The 17,940-nt window shown below is 35.9% G+C and overlaps 1 protein-coding gene across 1 annotated transcript in view; it reads left to right on the top strand.

Moving 5' to 3' along the window:
- The first annotated feature begins 269 nt into the window (after nt 1-269).
- The window catches only part of BEND2 (BEN domain containing 2), a 43,558-nt gene continuing 25,887 nt past the window's right edge, over nt 270-17,940 (top strand). Inside the window, exons 1-6 of the mRNA XM_065916107.1 lie at nt 270-279; nt 2,269-2,460; nt 4,351-4,493; nt 8,078-8,152; nt 15,529-15,633; nt 16,132-16,537. Coding sequence (XP_065772179.1) covers nt 270-279; nt 2,269-2,460; nt 4,351-4,493; nt 8,078-8,152; nt 15,529-15,633; nt 16,132-16,537 — 931 coding nt within the window. The remainder of the gene's footprint in view (nt 280-2,268; nt 2,461-4,350; nt 4,494-8,077; nt 8,153-15,528; nt 15,634-16,131; nt 16,538-17,940) is intronic.

Below are 17,940 nucleotides of genomic sequence, written 5' to 3'. Positions count from 1 at the left end.
TGCGAGCTCCAGGACCAACCTGCTGGCTGTACCGGTTGAGGCATAGTTCGGTAGAAAAGACTAATTTAGTAAGTTGAGGATAGCTTCCCTCCCTTCTCTACCCAGTTTTCTCCGAATAAAGACTGCTCCCGGGTTTTATAACAGGAGGTGGTCAACTGGTTTAATGTTTACAAGTACAGATTTTACAAGCATCTTTTGTATGCCTTGTTTTATAAAGCAGGGCATGGGGTCAGTTCAGTTTCAAGCCTGCCTGTAGCAAATGCAGGGCGATGGGACACAGTATTATCATCCTTTGGGATCAGGCGGACTTTGTAGTCTCTGAAGTTTGATTGAAAGAGTAGAAGGACTGCTTTGTAGAGTCCTGACAGAAGATTTAGAAAGTGATTGTTTTGATGCACATTTTTGCTTAAAAAAAAAAAAGGAATGATCTGGCCATTGTTATCTGTCCTGTTTAGTTGTGTATATTCTGTGTATATTCATTGCAGTAGGCTTCCCTGGTGGCTAAGACAGTAAAGAATCTGCCTGCAATGCAGGAGACGTGGGTTCAACCCCTGGGTTGGGAAGATCCGCTGGAAAAGGGAATGGCAACCCCTTCCAGTATTCTTGCCTGGAGAATTCCATGAACTGAGGAGTCTGGCAAGATACAGTCCATGGGATCACAAAGAATTGGGCATGACTGAGTGACTAACACTTTCACTTTTCATTTTTTGCAATAGTTGTCGTGTGACAGGTTTTAGCCCTCATCATTGTGAACTATGTGTTACTTGGTAAATTCACGGCAACTTAGTTCCTTGCACCTTGGGAGCATAATCTTCAAACAACTTCTAAATGTTATAGTGTCTTAAAAATTGCCTGTGAAGGCTATGCATATACCTAAAGAAATTAATTGGAATTTTGCAAATTAACTGAAAAACCGTAGTGGAATTGTCAATTGCTTTACTCATACTAGTTTGAAAGATCTGTTGATGTACAAAAGCTTATCTTAAAAACAAAATTTCAATCGCCTTTGCTTTTGTTATTTTCGTTTGAAGTCTAAACTTTATTGTAGAGAATCTTAACAAATACAGAGAAATCTAATGAAGATAATTTTGCCACCCAGAGATAGTGACATAGAGATAACCATTGGTATGTTTCCTTCTGCTCTCAAAGTTAAGATTATGCTGTATTTTTCTCCTATGAATCTTTTCACTCCTTTAAGATTATTTCACAAGCATTTCTAATATTAATAAATGTTGAGAATGTTCTTCTCATTGGCAATATACCATTCTATCATATGGAACTACCATAATTTATTTAACCAATTTCCTTTTGTTTGGATACCAGGTAGTTTCTAAAGTTTTGTTTTATTTCTGTGAGGACTATTAAGTAGATAGAGTTCACTGCAACTCCCCAAAGCCAACCCCAGAGTTTTATGGATGACAAAACAGAGGCAAAAGAGTAGATGTATCTGGCCCAGAGTCATACCTCTGGATAGCTAGAGAGCCTGAATTGTAACCTACACCACATGACTCCTAATTTAGTACCATTTTCACACCACCTTACACTGGCTTATTACTTTTAGTACTTTGGTCTATTTGAAATAAATACACTGAATCCAAAATATGCAAGGTAAATGTGACCTACAAGTTAATACTTCAAGCTTAAACATATTCTTTTTTCAGACCAACTTTAGGAAATAAGAAAGCTCATTTATATACTTTACATTGTGCATATTGTGTATTCATTAAAATATGAAGTTTGCCAATTTTATATTTCACATGTAGTTTACTTGTAGTCATCTGTTTCACCTTTTGTGAGAGTCAATTTATATTTAATTTTTGATAATAACATTACTTTTGTATGTTATTTTCCATTATTTAGTATCCTAAAGATTAATATTAATTTTTAGAGAACAAGTTTGGAAATTCATGGTCACCCCAGAGTGTGGTTGTATAATCTCAGCTGTATCATTTAAAAGTTAAAAGCATATCACTGAACACAGTACATGGGCCAGGTGGTCTAATTTCTTAAAGGAGAAGAAATTTATCGCTCAGTAGAATTGAAGGTCTTGGAAATAATACTATTTGTGTTTATGTATACATATATCTCTCAGCTTTATACTAAGCAATTGGTTTCTTAGCTAACTTGGCAATGATTGGAGATATGAAAATATTTAATTTTTTTCAGCTAAAATATTTTTAAAACACCCCATAACTTTATAAGGTGGTTTTTGCTAGAAACTTTTTATGTAATGTGGCATCTAATCTACACATTCTCTTTGCTTCTTAGATTGTATAGTTTTATCTGTTGGAGATGACGACAGCGACGATGATGATGATGATGATGTTCAAGTTGTGGTAATACAAGACAGTGATACAGATCTTAATGAGGACTTATTTTCTGATGATGAGGTGTTGGTTCTAGAAAGCGATTCTGAAGATGACAGCGATGTCCCTAGGGAGCTGCCTGAATTGTCATGTGGTAATTTTGTTAAATTTCCTCCTGTGTGAAATTTTGATCCCCAGTCCCCATTTCCAGTAAATTGCTTAAACATTCTTCTAACTCTTACCTTAATTCTTTATTATCAGAATGCCAAGCTTTGTGGTAATAGCACAGTGTTTACCTGTGCTTGCATTTTCCATTTATTTAAGCTCTGTCATGTCTCCTTTTCTGTTTTTGTTCTATAGGGAGTGGGGAGGTAGCCTTGGAAAGCACTAGGGAGAGTATATTTTGTCTCTGAAAAATTATTTATACCTGGCAACTAAAATTATAACTATTTGGTGGCAAAGGTAAAACTGAACTTTTGGGAGAAACAGCTTGGGTCAAGAGTCCAGGTAATAGATGACATGATTTTCTATGTTGAAGATCTTGAAGAATCACCAAAAAAACTCCTAAGCAATTATAGCAAGCAATTATATAATTAATAAATTAATAAATAGCAGTTATAGCAAGATTTTCATCATGCATTTTTCCCCTCTTTATTCTGTTAATGTGAATGTGTTACATTGATTGGTTTTCTTATGTTAAACTAACCTTGCATTCCTAGGATAAATCCCTCTTGGTCATGGTGAATAATTCTTTTAATATACTGTTGGATTAGACTTGCTAATATTTTGATGAGGATTTTTACATCTGTATTCATAAGGGATGTTGGCCTGTTTTTCTTTTCTTACAATGTCTTTATCTGACTTTGGTATCAGGGTAATTCTTAAATTTTTTGAAAGAGTTTGAGAAGGATTGGTGTGTTAATTTCTCCTTAAGTGTTTGGTAGAATCCAGTAGTGAGGTCCTCTGGTCCAGACCTTCTCTTTACTGGGAGGTTTGTGGTGATTAATTCAATCTTTTTACTTGTCATAGATCTGTTGAGATTTTTTTCCTTGGGGCAGTTTAGATAATTTTTTAAATTATAAGGGCAGATTATTTTCTCACATACCAGCATCAAACAATTTAGAAGATATATAGGAAAAAACCCCCAACGTGTAATGGCTACAAATAAATATTTAAAATTGTAAGGAATAAAAAAATAGCAGAACCTATATGAAAGGAACGCACATACTTTACTGAGGGTCATTAAAAAAGGCTTGAGTAAGTGGAGAGACACAAATTTTTCCTGGTTGAGAAAAAAATACTCTAGTGTACCTTTAAAAAAACCTTGGGAAAACCTATTTAATGGACAGGTGGTAATTTATCATATCAAACACACAAAATATTTAAAAGTACAATTATTGAAATATTATGGTACTAGTTTTGAAGTAGGGAGCCAGATATAATGCAATAGGAAGATCATAAACAGAATAAAGAATTCATAGTTAATATATTACAATATATTAACATGAACAACATATTACATAGCAAATCATGCTGGTATGAATGGTTAACTATTAGAAATGGGGAAGCCCACTTGATTTTGCCTCACATCACTCTTAAATAATTTCAAGATGAGTTCAAGAGCTGAATATGCAGTAAATGGAAGTAAATGGAAGACTAGATGAAACCATAGTTGAATGTTTTTTTCCAATCCTAGTGGAAGATTGAGTATAGACGCAGTTCAAGAAAGCACAAAAATATTAATGGTCTCTTCATTTGTTTTTAGCACTTATGCTATAGCCTTTAGATTGTAAAGCATTTGCTTCACAATTTGGAGCTGTGTTTGTTCTGGGTTCTTATTCCTACTTGTGGGCAATAAAGTCCTTCAGTTTTTAAAAGTTTATCCTAAATCACTAATAGAAGAGTTCTCATTTTGTTGCTCTCTAAAATTCAGCCAGAACTCCAATTCAACCTGAGTTGGCATTCTGAAAACATGTCCATCCATACTAAATTTATTAAAGCAGTAAGTGTGTTAAGTAACTTTTTTTATGCATTTGCTTTTCAGAAACTGAAGATTTTGCAGTATTAAATAGCCAAGTAGTTTCATGTTTGGCATGTTTAAAAAGAGGTAGCCCTGACTCAGAGGAAGTGGAGTCTGTGCCATTGTACAAAAGAGGGCGACCATCTATTCCAGAAGACAATTGCATGGTTTGTACAGTAAAATAAAAATTTTTCATTCAGCCTTATTTCTTTTTAATAGATTGAGTTTAATTTCATACAGTGAAATGCACAGATCTTAAGAGTGAGTTTCAACAAATATGTATGCCCCCCTCTATCAAGATAAAGAATATTTACATCATCCCAGAAAATTCCCTCATAACTGTTCCAAATAAGTCTCCATCCCCTTGAACCTTGAAATACCATTCTAATGTCTTTTTCCATCATAGATTAGTTTTGCCTGTTCTAGAACTTTATAATAACTAGAATCACACAGTGTGCATTCTTTCATGTCTTTCCTTAGTGATGTTTTGAAATTCATCAGGTTGTAGCAATATTTCATTTCCATTTATTACTGAGTAATATTCCATTGCATGAATATCTATGATTTGTTTATTCTTTCTCCTTTTGATGGACATTAGGGTTGTTTCCAGTTTTTGGTTATTACGAGTAAAGTGGCTATGAACATTATTATGGGAGTCTTTTTGTCAGCATATGTTTGCATTTAATTTGGGTAAATCCTCAGGAGTGGAGATACTGGGTCACAGGGTAGATTAAAGTTTATAAGAAACTGACAAACGGTTTTTTGAAGTGGTTGTGCTATTTTACATTTTCATCATATTGTGCTATGCTTCTCAATCTCTGAAGTTGAATAAAATAGATTATTAAACTGTTTATAATTAAGTTTAATAGAAAATACAGTAATTTACTTACATAAGGATGAGGATAGTAATACCACCTAATTAGTGTAGTCAGTTCTTTTAACTTCTGTCAGCCCCAATGTTTTAATCTTTGGGGGATAGTGTTACTTGCCTTCCACGAGTCATGGTTTTTGACATACTTATGTGGAAGTACTTTGAAAAACATAAAGCATTGTAGAAGGGTAAGATGACAATATTGTTTTTATAATTACTAATCTATATATTATAATTCCATAAAATTTTTACTGCCTAATAAATTTGTAATGTGGGGCTAATTCAGATAACTTTAAAAACAAAGACACTGATAATTACTTGGTATAGTTCTATTAAAATTATCCTTATAGTCCATAATTTATCCTTAGAATAAAGAATTATTATAATTAAATCAAATGGCTATTTGCTGTCTGTTTACTTATTTATACTGTGTTTTATTCCAAAAAGGGATTTAAGGTATCTTAAAGTAATTTTAAGAAAAACACGTGCTTAAGTGCTTCCTGCTTTGTCCACAGAGTGTCACTGTTGGATTATTTGAAAGTTAAAAGTCATATAACATTTAGTTCTTTGTGGTTAGAAATATTTGTTTTGAAAGCAATTCTGGTGCCAGATTACTAGAAGACTAGTCTTTCCATCCTGAAGTACATAAGGGGTTAAGCTTAATGGAAAATGTTGTCTTAAGTATAGTTGACTTAATGAGAGAATAGTTCTGCAAATATTTTTCCATGTTATTGTAATGCTTGCAATGGGCAGAGGTCCTTTAGGCCTTTGGTGCATGTTGTAAGCGAAATTGAAGTCTTAAAGCTTTTCTTTCAATTCTTTCTTTTATATTTCCTTTTGGTTTATTAATTAATCCTCCCTATGTAGGAGCATGAACACCTGATTGTGCAGAAGGTGGAAGTGTCATTAATGAATGTACATCAGACTGAATATTTTTGTAGTATTAATTGATAACTGCCAAATGTATTCACATTTACTGTCATAAAGAAAATGATTAAAATTCTTTTCGCTTTCATTTACTGTGGAGTTACTCTGAACTTGTGAGCCCAAGGAAATATTTCTCTTACATGAGTACTTTACCATTTTATTTTCCTCTTTTCCTTATCTAATAGAAGTTCATAGCAGTTTTGTACCCTGCTTCAGTGACTTTTCTAATTTTTGAAATGGTTTTAGATTTATGGGGGATTCCCTGGTGGCTCAGATGGTAAAGCATCTGCCTGCAATGCAGGAGACCTGGGTTCAATCCCTGGATCAGGAAGATCCCCTGGAGAAAGAAATAGCAATCCACTCCAGTACTCTTGCCTGGAAAATTCCATAGACGGAGGAGCCTGGTAGGCTACAGTCCATGGGGTCGCAAAGGGTCGGACACGACTGAGTGACTTCACTTTCTTTCACTTAGATTTATGGAAGAGTTATGAATATATTACAGAGAATTCTTGTCTTTCACAAAATCTTCCTTAATGTTAACTGACCTGCGTAACTTAAAGTTATGGTAACTGTTTAACCACAGTGTGGTTTTCAAAACCAGGATATTAACATTGGTACCTTACAATTAGCTAAACTGCATCCTTGTTTGAATTTCACCATCCCCTCTCCTCCAGTCTTTTTTCTGTTCCAATCCAGTATTCCTCATTGACTTTAGTTGCGTCTTCCAGTTCGTGACAACTCCTTAGTCTTTCCTTGTCTTTTGTGACCTTGACAGTTTTGATGAATGTACTAATCATTTATTTTGTAAAATGTGTCTCTTGATTTTTGTATGTCTGATATTTTCTTTTGAAAAGATTGAAATTATGCAATTTGGCAAGAACAGCACATACACTGTGTTGTCTCCTCATGAATCATATCAGGAGTTTGAGATGTCCATATGTCTTTTTACTGGTGATGTTAACACCAATCATCTGGTGGTTTTCTGGATTTTTTCACTGTAAAGTTACTATTTTCCCTTTGTAATTAATAAATACTTTGGGAAGGAGTATACTTTGTGCTAATATCCTGTCCTCAACTATTTGCTCTGTGTTGAGTTAGCTCATGGATTTTACCATGGATTTTATCTGCAACATTTACTACTGTGGTGTTTGCTTATTGGTGACTTTCTGTTTCCCTTCTTTCTTTGTATTTATTAAGTGGAATTAATTTGTAAGGAATAACTATCCTTTCTCTCCCATTTATTTATTCAGTTATATATTTTATATCAATATGGACTGGTGGACATTTATTGTATTATAATCCAATATTGTCACTATTTTATCAATCAAATTTTACAGCTTTGATGATATATTGAGAGCTCCTTCTGGCTCCTGTGACCTTTTGACATTCTCCCACTTCTTTTTTGAGCAGTTCCATATTTTCTGACATTACAAGGTGTTCTAGCCTCATATATACTTTCCCTGTTCCAGCTCTGGAATTCATCTCTCTTTCAATTCACCTCTGGTTCCTTTTATTGGAGAGTGGTATTTAGAAACCAAGCTCTGGATGCTAGATGTGTTCATTGCTACTCTTGTGTCACTGATCTTAGTCCCACTTAGTGGGCAGAGCTAGGAAATAAGTGTGTCTACTAATCCAGCATACACATACATTTATGACTATGTCTGTTTGTATGTATATTAGAAACTGTTCATATGAATATTCAGGAGCTTTTCTTAATCTTAGCTTCTTATATAATAACTTCCTTCTTTTAGCCCTCTTTTTAATTGGCTCTTATCTTTTTCATCCTCATGATTGCGTGGTTTGGTTTTACTTCATCTATGCTTTATATTGTAGATTTCTGAAATCCTTTTGAGGTAAAAAAACAATTAAGATAGAGAAGTATATATTTTTAGTGCTTTATTTGGTTCCTAGGGATATTAAATATTGACTTACCTATTTTTCTGATATTAATAGGAGAACAATGCACCTGAAGATTTATTTCGTGGAAATTATCATAACCTACTTACTGAACTCCAGCACTATTGTCAGGTATCAAAGTTGTGTCTTAAATGTAGTTTTCCAAAATATTGATTTAATTTTCTTTACCTCATTTAATGTCATTGTACTCATTTTAATAATATTTTATTTATTTGGCTGCTCTAGGTCTTAGTTGCAGCATGCAGGTTCTTCCAACTTCATTGTGGCCTGCAAGATCTTTTAGTTGCAGCATGGGTGTCATTGTACTATTAATAGAAATTTTGCTATGCCAAGTTCTCTATGATTATTCATTCCATTGTGATACTTTAAAAAATATCTACTTATAACAACATTCCTAAGTGAAAAACTTGAAATAAAAATATGGTTTTTGTTTTCTAAAAAATATAGCCCATAACTGGTCAAATGTAGTTAAGTGTCTTTCAGTTGAAGCAAAATGGCAGCCCACCAGTGTTTTTTTAATGAGTATATCTTACATAATTTTGAGGGGATTTTATAAAAATTGACATATTGGTGGAGAGTGATAGAAGTATGTAACCATCAAGGATTTTGTGAGCTGCACACCCTAGCAATAATGAATATTTATAAAAAGTAAATGTTTCTTAACATATAAAATTTCTGTGATACAATGAACTAACATACTTTGAAAAGTTAGAAGTGTTTCATAAACACTTTATCATGCCTTTATCATGAGAACAGTGGAACACCTAAAGGGGACTTGTGGTGTCTTCTGGGGAAGGATGTACAGAGAGCGGGAACGTGGAGGCCAAGTAGGGAGTTCTGATTTCGAGCAGCGGCAGCCCAGATGCTTTACATCAGCATCCGCGAGGCTGATGCATGAGGTTGACACGGCTCTGCCAGGACCTTCTTTTTTTTTCCCCATTTATTTTTATTAGTTGGAGGCTAATTACTTTACAATATTGTAGTGGTTTTTGTCATACATTGACATGAATCAGCCATGGAGTTACATGTATTCCCCATCCCGATCCCCCCTCCCACCTCCATCTCCACCCGATTCCTCTGGGTCTTCCCAGTGCACCAGCCCCGAGCACTTGTCTCAAGCATCCAGCCTGGGCTGGTGATGTGTTTCACCCTTGATAATATACATGTTTCGATGCTGTTCTCTCAAAACATCCCACCCTCGCCTTCTCCCACAGAGTCCAAAAGTCTGTTCTGTACATCTGTGTCTCTTTCTGTTTTGCATATAGGGTTATCGTTACCATCTTTCTAAATTCCATATATATCCGTTAGTATACTGTATTGGTCTTTATCTTTTTGGCTTACTTCACTCTGTATAATGGGCTCCAGTTTCATCCATCTCATTAGAACTGATTCAAATGAATTCTTTTTAATGGCTGAGTAATATTCCAAGGTGTATATGTACCACAGCTTCCTTATCCATTCGTCTGCTGATGGACATCTAATGCCAGGACCTTCTGAACAATTGTGTGAGATGTGGTGGGATGAGCATCTCCCATAAGACATGCCCAGGTTTCAGAGTCACAGCCCTGCAGTGGGCCCTCGGGGATCCTCTCCATTTCTCCTCTTGTGCCGGCTCCCTGCTGTCGCACGTTCCCTTCCCAGTCTAGGCCACATGGGGCAGCACTTCCACCTGTTCTTTTTTTATCCTTCCCAGCGTCCCCTTTAGTAAAACCCCAGCCCTGTCCAGCCAGGCTGGGAAGCAGAGGGGAGGACCTCTGCTGGGGACTGGTGACCCTCAGACAACCTCAATCCTTCTCACTTATTTCATGGAGAAAATGGGGAAGTGTGGAGCAGAAATCCCCCCCAAGTCCCGATTCTTCTTACAGCCCACAAACCTGCCTAGTTCCATCTCTGCCAACCTCCGTCCTGACCACTGGAGTGGGAAAAGGGTTCCCGCTGTAAGGCTAACACTAACACCTCCTCTGGTTTCTGCATCTGATCCGATCCTCTTTCCCTGTGTGCAGACACCTCCGTTCTTCCATCACCCCCCTCTCTCTTGGATCTTCAGCCTCTGTCTCTGTCACCCTCAGCATATTCATTCTCCCACTGTTATTTTTTAAAATCACTTCTTTTGGCCTCTTATCCCTCTCTAGCTGTCATCTTCTCTCTCTGCTTACCTTTATAACCCAGTTCTTTAAATGTCGTTTATGTTATCTAAGCACCTGAATTCCTGTTTTTAGCTCTCTTTTAATCATAAAAGTAAAACATATGCACGCAGTTCTAAGAAAAGTTGAGTAGAGAATGGCTTAAATGAAACATAGAAGTCTTCTCCACCTTTGGCCCTATTCCTTGGAGGTAACCACTTTTAATAGTCTATTTTAAATTCTTCTTGTAGTTTCTACCATTATACAAATAATACACCCTATTTCTTTTTGTGTTAACTTTTGGTGTTAACTGTTAACTTATCACTTTGAAAAATTAGGTATTTAGCTCTTTCATTTTCCCCATTCTGAAATTAGTTATACTGATATTTATAGTTTTTTGCTCTCTGTTAGTTTTCTATTAAACTTATATTACCTATTCTGTCAGCTTTAGACAGCAGTCTTTTAACTGTAATCACACCCCATTGTATAAGAACTAGACATTCACATTCCATACACTATCCTCCATTTATCTTCTTTCTAATGCTCATTTCTCACATTCCTAACACTGACAAATATATAAATTCTGCTCTGTAAACTATTAATAAGCCTTCCATGTTTTAGATACAAATTATTTATAGAAATAAAAATTAATCAGTACATACAGTACTAGGATTTTATAAACATCATTTTCTATGCAACCAAATGGTATCTTTGGCCTCATAGGGAAACATATATCTTTATTTTTAACTGAAGCATAATTGACATACAACATGATATTAATTTCAGGTGTACAGTGTAATGATTAAACATTTTTATACATTGCAAAATGATTACCACAATGTCTAGTTATCATCTGTCACCATACAGAGTTACAAAATTTTTTTCTTATGATGACAACTTTTTAAGATTTGCTTTCTTATGTTACTTTCAAATTTGCAGTACAGAGTTATTGTCTAGAGTCGCCATGCTGTACATTACATCTCCATGACTTACTTTATAACTGGAAGTTTGTATTCCTTGATCCACTCTACCCATTTTGCCCACCCTGCAACAGCACTCCCTTCTGGCAGCCACCAACTGTTTTCTGTATCTATGAGTTTTGTTTTGTTTATTAGTTTCTGCATGTAAGTGAAATCATGGTGTTTGTCTTTCTTTGACTTATTTCACTTAGCAATCCATGTTTTCACAAATGACAAGGTTTCATTCTTTTTTATGCCTGAGTACTTTTCCACTATATGTATATATACCACATCTTTATTCATTTGTTCATTGATGGACAGTTAGGGTGCTTCTATATCTTAGACTATTGTGAATGTAGAGGTACATGTATCTTTTCAAATTAGTTTTTCATTTTCTTTAGACAAATACCTAGAAGTGGAATTGCTGGATCATATGGTATTTTTATTTTAAGTTTTCTGAGGAACCTCCATATTATTTTCCGTAGTGGCTGTGCCAATTTACATTCCCACCAAAAGCACTGGAGGGTTGTCATTTCTCCACATCCTTGCCAACACTTGTTATTTCTTGTCCTTTTGATAATAGCCATTGTGACAACTGTGAGATGATATCACGTTGTGGTTTGATTTGTGTTTTCTGTTTAGAAATGTTGAGCATCATTTTCATGTGCCTATTGGGCATCTGTATGTCTTTGGAAAAATATCTGTTCAAGTCCTCTGCCCATTTTTTAATCAGTTTGTTTGTTTTTTGTTGAGTTGTATGAGTTCTTTATATGTTTTAGTTACTAACCTCTTATCAGATACATGATTTGCAAATATCTCCTCCCCTTCAATAGGTTGCCTTTTTATTTTGTTGATGGTTTCCTTCACCGTGCAGAAGTTTTTTTTTTAGTTTGATATAGTTCCATTTGTTTGTTTTTGCTTTTGTTGCTGTTGCCTTTGGAATCATCCAAAAAAGCTTTGCTAAGACTGATGTCAAGGTATTTTCCGCTTATGTTTTCTTATACGAGTTTTATGATTTCTGGCCTTACATTCAAGTCTTTAATCCATTTTGAATTAAGAAATATAATCTTATAAGTTTCTAAGTTGCTAATTCTCTACTAGTCAGGGTCCTAAGCGTCAAGGTCAATGGATTCTCTCCTGTCTTCCAACAGCGCTCAAAATCATGTCATATTCTAGTTGGATTTTATTTGAACACTGACTTTTTATTTGTCTAAACATTTTCTTATATAGAAGGTTATTTTTTTTGAGTTCTGCTGACTACTTTTGTTGAAAGGAGAAATATGCCTTTTTATTTCTTTGCTAGGATTTTTGAGCTTCAGAGTCATTTCCATGTTGAATGGAGTCTGCTTTCTTCTTAACGTAATTTTTCCCCCACAAATCCTTCCCGTTATAATTTGCACCAGTTACTTTAGAGGCACAACTGTCACCTCAGTACTTCTTTTGACTGCCTGCTGTTTCTTGGATCCCATGGCTTCTTCATCTTGGATTCCCCTCTTGGCTTTCTTTATAATTTTCTCTGAGTAACTACTTTTTAAACATTTTTTTTAACAGAAAGTTGCATAGAAGTTGAATTCCCAGTCTGCATATATCTGAAATTTTCTTTGTGTCCCTTTATGTCTCTTATGCCCCATATTTGTCCCACATGCTGAGCATGCAATTCTAGATTCAAAATTACTTTCCCATAGAAATTCTATTCTAGTATCCAGTGCTCACGAGAAGTCTGTTAGTATTATGATTTTTTTATAGGTGAAATTTTTTTCTCTGGCTTTGGAAACTTTTAAAATCTTTATTTTTTTCCATGTATCCTTGGGCCCTTTCAATTTGAAGATTTGTGCCATTCTTTAGCTCTGAAAGAATTTTTCTTCATTTCTTCCTTTCCATATACTCTATTCCCTCTGGAGTAACTTTTATTTTATTAAAAAATTAATTAATTTGACGGCATTGATCTTAGTTGTCTTAGTTGTAGCATGCAGGCCTAATTGTCACATGGTGTGTGGGATCTTAGTTCCCTGACCAGGGGTTGAATCCACGTCCCCTGCATCAGAAGGTAGATTCTTAACCACTGGACCACCAGTGAAGTTGCTGGAGTGACTTGTAATTGGATGTGACAACTCTTACATCATCCATGTTGCTTAATGTTCATCCAATTTTCTGTCTCTGACCTATGTACAGCATTCTGAGAGATATCCTTGTCTCTGTCTTCCTGATGTTGTGTTTGTATTTTTGGGGCACAATCAGTTATATTTGTAATTGTCACTAATTTGTTATTTTCTGATTGCCACTGTTTTATAGCATTAATATTTTTGTTTTATTGTGTGATATCATCCTGAGTGTCTATGAGCATTTGGATTATTAAAAGTGTTGCTCTCTTTTTGAAATTGCATCTTTCTCCTCTAAGTTCATTGTGCTGTCCACTGGTCCCCCTCTGCTCAGTCTAAATCTACCTGAATGATTCTCTCTTTATTAAAGGTTTTGCTTAGATGATACAATTCTGGTACCCAAATCTATGTCTTTAGCCTCTGCCACTTTTCATGGCCCCAGAATCATGAATGTATCTAGCCAATGCCTGCTGAAGAACTCAGTATAATGTGTACAAAATCATTTTCTCCATATTCCCTCTCTCAGGTTAACTACCATCATGTCGCATTAAGCTGGAAATCCAGACATTATCTTTGACTAGTTCCTTCACCTCTCCCCCATTAACCAAGTCCTGAGGAGTCTCTTTCCTTAATATCACTCAAAACAGTTTCTTGTACATCCTAACCACCACATCTTTGATTCATTTTTTGCATTTTAATCTTTTCTAAAGATGAGTTTGCCTCATGTCTTTCCCATGCTTGAGTTTCTATTGGGTGAAGATCTCAAAATGGCACTACTTGCCTCCCCAACCTTCTTCCCCAATGCTTTTTCCTCTAAGTTTCACATTTTGTATTAAGCCATAGATAGTTCCCTAAATATATTATGCTAATTAATGTTCTGGTATTTTAGAATTTTCTGTTCTTTCTATTCTATATGCCCTTCCATGCATCCTCACCAAGCGAATGGTTTCTCACCTTTTAATTCTCAACATAGACATTTCCTTCTCTGAAAAGCCTACCATGACTGCCAGCCTGAATTGGGTTCCATTTTTTTCTGTGCACACTTATTACTTGTGTCATGGCACTGGTAGTAATAATAATAATATATGAGCATTGCTGGACTGGTTATTATGTACTGTAATTATTATGTTAATATCAATATAAGGCTCCATTACCTCATTTTGTCCTCAGAATAACTTTGAGATTTTTATCCCTAATTCTATATATGAGAAGATTGAAGCACAGAGAAGTTAAGTGATTTGCCCAAGTTCACAGAGCTAATAAGTGGTAGAACTCTAGTATTTGAACCCAACCTTGTCCCCCTAGACCCTGTGCTATTTATCCCAATGTGATAAGCCAGTGAGTCTCACATTTGATCATGCATTAGAATTACTTGGAGGGCTCTCTCCTAGCAATGAGTTCCTGTATTAGCAGGTCTGAGGTGGGGGATTTTGCATTTCTGACATGCTGTGTTTGATACTGATGCTGCCAGTGCATGGACCACAGTTTGAAAACCACTGTTCTAGGCTGCTAATCAATTTATTTATTGAAATCATCTATTTTTCTCTCTCCCCAGCTAAAATAGAAGTTCCTTAGGGCAGGAGGTGTTTGTTTTTTTTTTAGTGTCCACATTCCCAGCATCTAGCAAAGTTGTTCTGACAGGTAGTAAACCCTCAATAAGTGTTTACTTGAATTAATGAATGAATGAATGAGGTAGTGATTCTGGCCTCTTTGTATAAGTGTATTTTTGCCTGAATGAAATTTCTGTGTATTTCAGGATTTTTCAGGTTTTATCAGTCACATACTAATTGGCATAGAGGGGCTGTGTACTCAAAGGTTTTGTAAGGTTGTTAATTCATAACTCTAAAATACTTTGAAGTCAAACAGCTATTGTATTTGACTCACTATTCTTTCTGGAATGGGCTGCTCTCTGCCTGTTAGTTTATACTGACATTGTATGGAAAGAGGCTCTTTTGCCTTTTAGCAGATTTGAACATTTCTTTCCTAAAAAAGCACCTTCCTTGATGTAAAATGACTCCAGCATAAATGTGATGGCTTATAGGAATTGTGGAACATTTACTTTCCAGTATTCAAGCTTCTTTAAATGCCTGTCTGATACAGAGGAGTTGAGTAGGAGGTCGGGGCGCTTTATCTCAGCCAGCTCGGCCCTGGATCACCAACAACCAGGCATCAAGTGGGAAACAAGAAATTTCTGATGGCTTGAGAACTTTCTTTGATTCTGGCAGTCAAAGTTTGGTTTATTGGTATTTTCTTATATGTTACTGTTTTTTTTCAAAATAAGAACACTAAGTTTTTTATTGTAACAGAATTTGAGTGAACTTACTGATGTCATCAATAGTCAGATTAACCACCTTCGTGGAATAGTTTCAGAAATGCAGCGTTCTTTGGGGAGACCACAGACGCTACCCCATGTAAGTGTTATACAAATGTTTTTACTACTTCCATAAACCTATATTTTCTAACAATACCATTCAGAAGTGAGAGAGAGCTAATAACTCTGAGATTAGCAAGATTGATCTATACTTTAGCAATAGGTTGGAAGCTAAACTTTTGTTGGGAGAATGCTAAAGTTTAGATTTGAGACATGATGCTGAATATTTTTGTTTGTAACCATAACGTATAAAGTGCAATCAAAATGTAGGTATGAAGAGGAATAAAAATCATATAATCAAAATTCAGCATTTATATTTGACTGTGGAAAATGATGTTGCAGGGAAAATAGGTATTAATGATTTTACCTACTTTTCAATGTTTATTTTTACTCATAGATGATTTATACTGGCTATGTGTCATTTTAGAGATCATCTGGATTTACACATAAAGGTTTTGACTGTATACCTCATGGAAAAATTAAGGTCTAGAATCCAAACAAAGGAACTTAACCCATCCTGTTCTTTGATCCTGGACAGGGAGATGGTAACCCACCTTCACCAGCTCAGAGGCAGGAAAATGATGCTGAGACTAATCCAGGAGGGATATCTCTTCAGTCAGCAGCATCCCCTGAACTGCAGCAGCTAGCGCCCAGCGAGAGTCTGTCACTTCCCAGGATTGTCTCTACGTTCTCATTACAGCCAAGTCATGACTTAGATAGCCCATTTCCTAGGCTTACTCTTTCATCCATTTTCAGTGAAGGTGATGAACATATCAACAGTGATCTCTCATCTGCCCAGGATACTCTAGCAGAACTTACAGCAGATCTTCCACAAGCGGAATCTAGTCTGCCTGACAACTTTGAGACAGTGAGATATTCAACTATAAATAACAGGATGAACCCAGACACTGCCTTGCCATCTCTCTGCATCGCTCCCAATTTTGGTGAGTTTGAAATAGCACACATTGTAAATAGCGTCTTGGTAATTTAGATTCAAAAGCTTCCTTAATGCAAACTAGTGCTAGTGGTTTTTTGGTTCAATGGACATGAACTTGGGCAAACTCTGAGAGATGGTGAAGGACAGAGGCCTGGCGTGCTCCAGTCCATGGGTTCACAGTCCAAGAGTCGGACACGACTGGATGACTGAAGAACAACAACAAAAATATTGAGATAATTGTAGCTTCACATGTAGTTGTAAGAAATAATACAGAGGCATAGCCTTTACCCAATTTCCCAAAGTGGTAACATCTTGTGAAGCTATGGTAAAATATCACAACAAGGATATTGATGTTGATATAATCCATGGGTCATATTCAACTGTTCCCAGTTTGACTTGTATTCATCTGTGTGTCTGTACTTTTAGTTTTATTCTGATTTATCATGTGATAAGGTTTGTATATCCACCACCATAGTCAAGGGACAGAATAGTTCGATCACATGGATCACTTGTGTTGCCTTTTTATAACCATGCCCATCACCCTCTGATGACCTGGCCCTCTTCATTCCCTTATCCCTAATTCTTGGAAACCACTGATCTATTCTTCATCTCTAGAACTTTATCACTTCAAAATTTTTATGTATTTGGAGGCATATAGTATGTAACATTTTGATACTGGCTTTTCTCACTCAATATAAGGCCCTGGAGATTAAGCCAGGTTGTTCAGTAGTTTCTTCCTTTTTATTGCTCAGTACTGCTACTTGGTATGGATGTGTCATAGTTTAACCATTCATCTGTTTAAGAAAATTTGGAGTTTTATAATCCAGGTTTTCATGTTAGGACTAAGGCTGCTGTGAATCTTCATGTGCAGGTTTTTGCGTAAATAGAAGTTTTCATTTCTCTGACATGAATACCCAAGAGTGCAATTGCTCGCTATATATTAACCACATGTTTAATTTTATGAGAAACTACCGGGCTTCCCTGGTGGCTCAGATGGTAAAGAATCTGCCTGCAATGCAGGAGACCAGGGTTTGATCCCTGGGTTGGGAAGGTTCCCTGGAGAAGGGAATGGTAACCCACTCCAGTATTCTTGCCTGGAGAATCCCATGCACAGAAGGCCTGGCTGGCTACAGTCCATGGGTCGAAAAGAGTCAGACATGACTGAACGACTAACACACACACACACACAGAGTCATGATAAAGAACATTTCCATCATTACCACAAACACCTTTCATATTGCCCTTTTCTTAACCACAACTACTTCCTTCTGGTCACCCTCTCCTCCCACCTGCCCCATCCTAACACCCCAGGCCAGCCCAGAATTGACTTTTTATGATTTTGTCATTTGAATATTATCATTTAAATGGAATAAAGTACTATAGAACCTTTTGGGCATGGCTTTCTTTTTT

The sequence above is a fragment of the Muntiacus reevesi genome, chromosome X (genome assembly GCF_963930625.1).
Source record: "Muntiacus reevesi chromosome X, mMunRee1.1, whole genome shotgun sequence".
NCBI classification, from domain to species: Eukaryota; Metazoa; Chordata; class Mammalia; order Artiodactyla; family Cervidae; genus Muntiacus; species Muntiacus reevesi.
Note: the sequence above shows the minus strand (reverse complement) of the source record. Positions and strands in the feature narration are given on the sequence as shown.